At 33.7% G+C, this 4,735-nt stretch overlaps 2 protein-coding genes across 2 annotated transcripts; both read right to left on the bottom strand.

The window, feature by feature from the left end:
• Positions 1-1,389: 1,389 nt before the first annotated feature.
• On the bottom strand, positions 1,390-1,915 carry LOC145124012 (putative receptor-like protein kinase At1g72540). Its single transcript, XM_079059220.1, has 2 exons — positions 1,481-1,915; positions 1,390-1,404 (listed from the first exon to the last, which is right to left on the bottom strand). The coding sequence occupies exons 1-2, from the start codon at positions 1,913-1,915 to the stop codon at positions 1,390-1,392; spliced, it is 450 nt and encodes a 149-aa protein (XP_078915346.1).
• A 165-nt stretch (positions 1,916-2,080) lies between these two features.
• Positions 2,081-4,062, bottom strand: LOC145124021 (putative serine/threonine-protein kinase PBL23). The gene is made up of 4 exons (XM_079059233.1): positions 4,056-4,062; positions 3,334-3,962; positions 3,131-3,223; positions 2,081-2,428 (listed from the first exon to the last, which is right to left on the bottom strand). Exons 1-4 carry the CDS (start codon positions 4,060-4,062, stop codon positions 2,081-2,083), a joined length of 1,077 nt encoding a protein of 358 aa, XP_078915359.1.
• Between the last annotated feature and the right edge of the window lie 673 nt (positions 4,063-4,735).

A 4,735-nucleotide genomic window follows, 5' to 3' on the forward strand; every position in this document is an offset into this window, starting at 1 on the left:
TTATAGTTTTGCTAGTTATCCGTTTTACTTCCTAACAAGTTGATTGGAGTGTGGGTTATGACATGGAGTAGAGTTGAATGGAGGAGTTAAATGATAATTGAATGGTTCAACAGAAAGAGTAAAGTGGTGATAAGGATTGAATTGGTGTTTAATGGGTTGTGAGTGGTATTGTATAGATGTTTAATGGATGATTTAGCAATCCATTGAATTGTATAGAGTTGAATGGATTGTGGATGCCCTAACACATTGATGTATGTTATTTAAAGCTATAACAACCGACTTAAGTAAAAGACCAAATTACCCTTCTCAACTCAAACTTATTGTAACACAAGTAAAAGTCAACCATAACATTCAAACACTTGAGGCTTAGCTCGCCTGGTGTAGATAAACCTCAAAGGGGGTTTACAACACACTTTACCCATTAGGCCATTACCATCTTCTCTTATTAGCAACTCCAGGAGCAGGTTTGAGAATATGAGAAGCATCTGCCCCAAAGTATAGGAGGATATGACTGGATTGAATCACAAAAGAAGGAATTGCGTGTTGTGTTTTCTTATACATAGAAACAAAAAACCCTGAAAAGGACTTTCAAATCCAGTTGTTGTTAAGATTGAATTATTTATCTTTAAGGGGGAGTGTTAGTGTGTATCATACATCAGTATGACAAGGCCTTGTAAATGTCTATATAGGCAATTATTTTGGAGTTCTCTCTCATGGCTCTTTTGAAAAGACAATGTACTCCATGTATTGGGAATGTACTTATAGAAAGTAAAGAACGCACTTAATTACAAACGAACGCAAAATAACTTGTAAGGAAATGTTATCATTACAATAATCATAAACCAAAATGAAAGAATATATTTGTTTTTGTAGCACAAAATGACCATCGTCCCCAACTGCATACAACATCTACAAGTCGTCATCTTCTCATCTTTTACATTTTAAGTTCCTGTAATAAACGACACAAAATATTACATCCCAAAAGAATTTATTTTAAAATTTTATTAAAGGCTAAGTGAAAATTTAAACCGTATCATATTTTTCTCTTTTGCCTTTACGAAGCAAAGAGGTAGAGGATGGAAAGCAAAGGAAACACTTTTTTTTAATGAAAAAAGGGAGACAGGTACTAACATTGGATTGTTGTATAACTTTATTTTTTTTACTAGCAAAATATACATGGCCCTTTTTTTACATGTTCCATGATAGTTTTAGACTTCTATAGAAATTTTGTAATCATCACACAGTCATCTAATGTGGATCTTTTTTAATTATGATCTTTGAATGCTACAAAAGGAACGCAAATATTGAAACTTGAAACTCAAATTAGACTCATGGGTATGTTCTCAATAGTTATCGTATCGGAACTGTAAAAAAAGGCGTATTCCCTTCCTATTGGTTACCATACTGAATAATTCATGCATGTTTATAATCTTGTTTTTTAAAATGGAGTTCTTCAACATAGTTAAATAATAGGACTTACTTGAAAATCAATTGCATCCTCAAGTTTGTCGATGATTGTGTCCATCGTCGGGCGTTCCCTAGAAACGAAGCTTATACATTGATAGGCAATTTCTTTGAATGTATGAAAACTACGACTATCAATTTGATCTTTGATATCAGGATCGATTAATCTCTCAGGTCCGTTTTCATAGTAGTGTCGGACAAGATTTATCAAATATTGTGGGTTACCATCTACAAACTCTATTTGGTGATAAGCTGGTCTCCCACTCAACATTTCAAACAACACAACACCAAATGAGTAAATGTCTGACTCTTTACAGAGAATGCCGCTTCCATAGTAAATGGGGTCCATGTAGAAGTTATTGGTACCAGAAACTTTAGTAAAAATTTGACTACTTTCCTGATTTCTTGGGCCTTCTGTTGACAAACCGAAATCACATATTTTAGCGTCCATATTTTCGTCTAACAAAATGTTCCCACTCTTGATGTCCCTGTGTATTACTCTGTGGTGCTTCCCTAGACCTGAGAGAAGATAGTCGAGTCCTTTTGCTGCTCCCAAGCAAATCTTGAGGCGTTGTGCCCATGTTAGGGAACGCCTTTTAATCGGGTCTACAAGATATTAATCAAGACTTCGATTGATTGCATATTGGTAAACTATAATCATCTGATTTTGTTCATCACAGTAGCCAACAAAAGGGATGATGTTTGGATGGTGGAATCTTGAAATCAGATTAATCTCTGCATGGAACTCCTTCTTCCCTTGGTAACCTTGTGGATTAAGGCATTTGATACCAACTGTGCAGTTTTGCAAGCTTTGAGACAACTGTCCTTTGTAAACTGCACCAAATCCACCTTCTCCGATTAAAGTTTGAGGGTTGAAATTTCCGGTTGCCAAGTTGATCTCGTTTAGTGGAATTTGATAAGTATCTAGGCTACGTGTGGTAATGCTATAAGCTGATCCTTGGTTCTGTGTGCACAAAAACAAAAACAAATTTAAATAGATATGCCTTGCCATTCTTTTCCTTTACTGAACAATATGACTCGAAGAGTCATTGATAACATGAATCCCACACCTCACATCTGAATTTCTTTTTTGTTTTTAATCAAAACATTTAATTCATGCAATAGTAGCAACTAATAAATTTGGTTTCTTGACAACTTAAAAACAATTTGAATCTTTTTCATAAAAAAAGTGGCTACCTTTTATTTTATATCATTCTCATCCCATATATTTACTTACTTTATTAAGAATTTATAACAATATATAGAGTAAACTTCATGTTTTTTTTTCCTGATATTTATAGATAATGTTTAAAAAGTTTTCATCTTCTGTTCCAAAACAAGATAATTTTTTTTTCTGTATTTGGTATATACCTTCCAAAGTTAACTATTTTGACTTTTAATTTGTATTTTAAATTTTTTTACATTATTGTCGCTTGATTAATTAAATTATATAATAAAAATCTAAATATATATGAGCCGTTTATGAGTTTTCAGGGCCTTGGACCTTGCATTTGCAGTATCTAACTTGTTTATTTTTTCTGTCCAACTTGCAGTAACAACCACATTTTGTTTTCCAAACATTTTTAGAAATGGCTCATACATCCTTAAAACCATTCCCTTATTAAAATAAAATTTTAATTTAATATATTGAAAAGAAAATACTTACTTGAAAATCCTGTGCTTCCTGAATCCTCTTGATGATCCTGTTCATAAATGGGCGATTGTCTACATTGGTACTGACGCATCGATACGCGATCTTCTTAAATGTATACAAAGAATGATTGTTAATTTGATCTCTTATAATGGGATCAATGAGCTTCTCCAGCGCGTCATCATAGTACTATCATCAATGCTCCTTTTATTATATGCGAGCATCTCACTCAACATTTCAAATAGAACTATCCCAAATGAGTAAACGTCTGATGCTGTCGTGACCATGCCACTTTCTTTGTAAAAGGGATCAATGTAGAATTGGGTACCCGTAGGCCGTTGGTATATTTGTGGCTGATTTCCATTGACTAATAGTGACAAGCCGAAACCACAAATTTTGGTGTCCAGATTGTTATCTAACAATATACTTGAGCTCTTCATGTCTCTGTGAATAACTGCCCTGTTCTCCCAGTGAAGGTACTCGAGTCCTTTGGCTGCCCCCATACAAATGTTCATGCGTTGTGCCCATGTTAGACAAAAACTCTTATCGGGATCTAGGAGATGATAATCAAGGCTACCATTGGTAGCGAATTCTGAAACTATAATCATTTCATTGCCTTGATCACAGTAGCCAATTAAAGGGGTGATGTTTTCATGGTTGTGATCCAAGCGTTTGAACGCAGCGGTGCGGTTTTCCCATTGTTTAGAGAGTTGTCCTCTGTAGACCATGCTAAACTCACCATCTACGATACGAGTTTCTGGACTGAAGTCTCTAGTGGCCAATCTGATCTCCTCTATTGGAATTAGAAAACTTTCTGGGATATCATGTTGAAGGCTTCCAAAAGTAACTGTTGGAGAAGCACAGGGGTTTTGCGAATACAAACAAAACCGAGGATGCTTGGAGGTACGTACTCATTCTGCCATTTACCAAAAGAAATTACATTCCATTACTTCCCATGTAACATTTTATTATTATTATTATTATTATTATTGTTATTATTATTATTAATTTATTCATTTATATGCATGACATAACTGGTTGGGGTTATGAAAATTGCAAATAAACAATTCCCTACTTCACCTCTGTTTTTCTTCACACACACACACATATATATATATATATATATATATATATATATATATATATATATATATATATATATATATATATATATATATATATATATAAGGGTTGAATTTGAGCATCACCCACATGAAATAACAAAGGATTGCGACCAACTTCATAGGTACTTGTTTGGAGAATAAGTATTTGGCATCACCCACATCAAGATCATTTCATGGATTATTGTCATGAGTGATGTTTGATAAAGGAAGTATATTTGTATTCTTCGACCTGAAATACATATTTGGGATTTATATGCAGGGATTATTTTGATTTGATATGGTTTAACATTGTTCATGTTAAAAAGTAATTATAAGGGCCATCATTAGGTATATCATGTGTAGTCAAGATGTGATTTGTTCATTTTATTCGTTGAGAGTTAGACATATAAGGCCTTCCAAAAACTTGAACAATATATAAGATTTGATTGTGATCGATGTCTCATGTTCAACATGATCTTCGTGAAAAAGGAATAACTGATAGCAGACCTTATAACCA

The sequence above is a fragment of the Lactuca virosa genome, chromosome 1, assembly GCF_052849685.1.
Source record: "Lactuca virosa cultivar CGN04683 chromosome 1, Lactuca_virosa_CGN04683_v6, whole genome shotgun sequence".
Classification (NCBI taxonomy): Eukaryota; Viridiplantae; Streptophyta; class Magnoliopsida; order Asterales; family Asteraceae; genus Lactuca; species Lactuca virosa.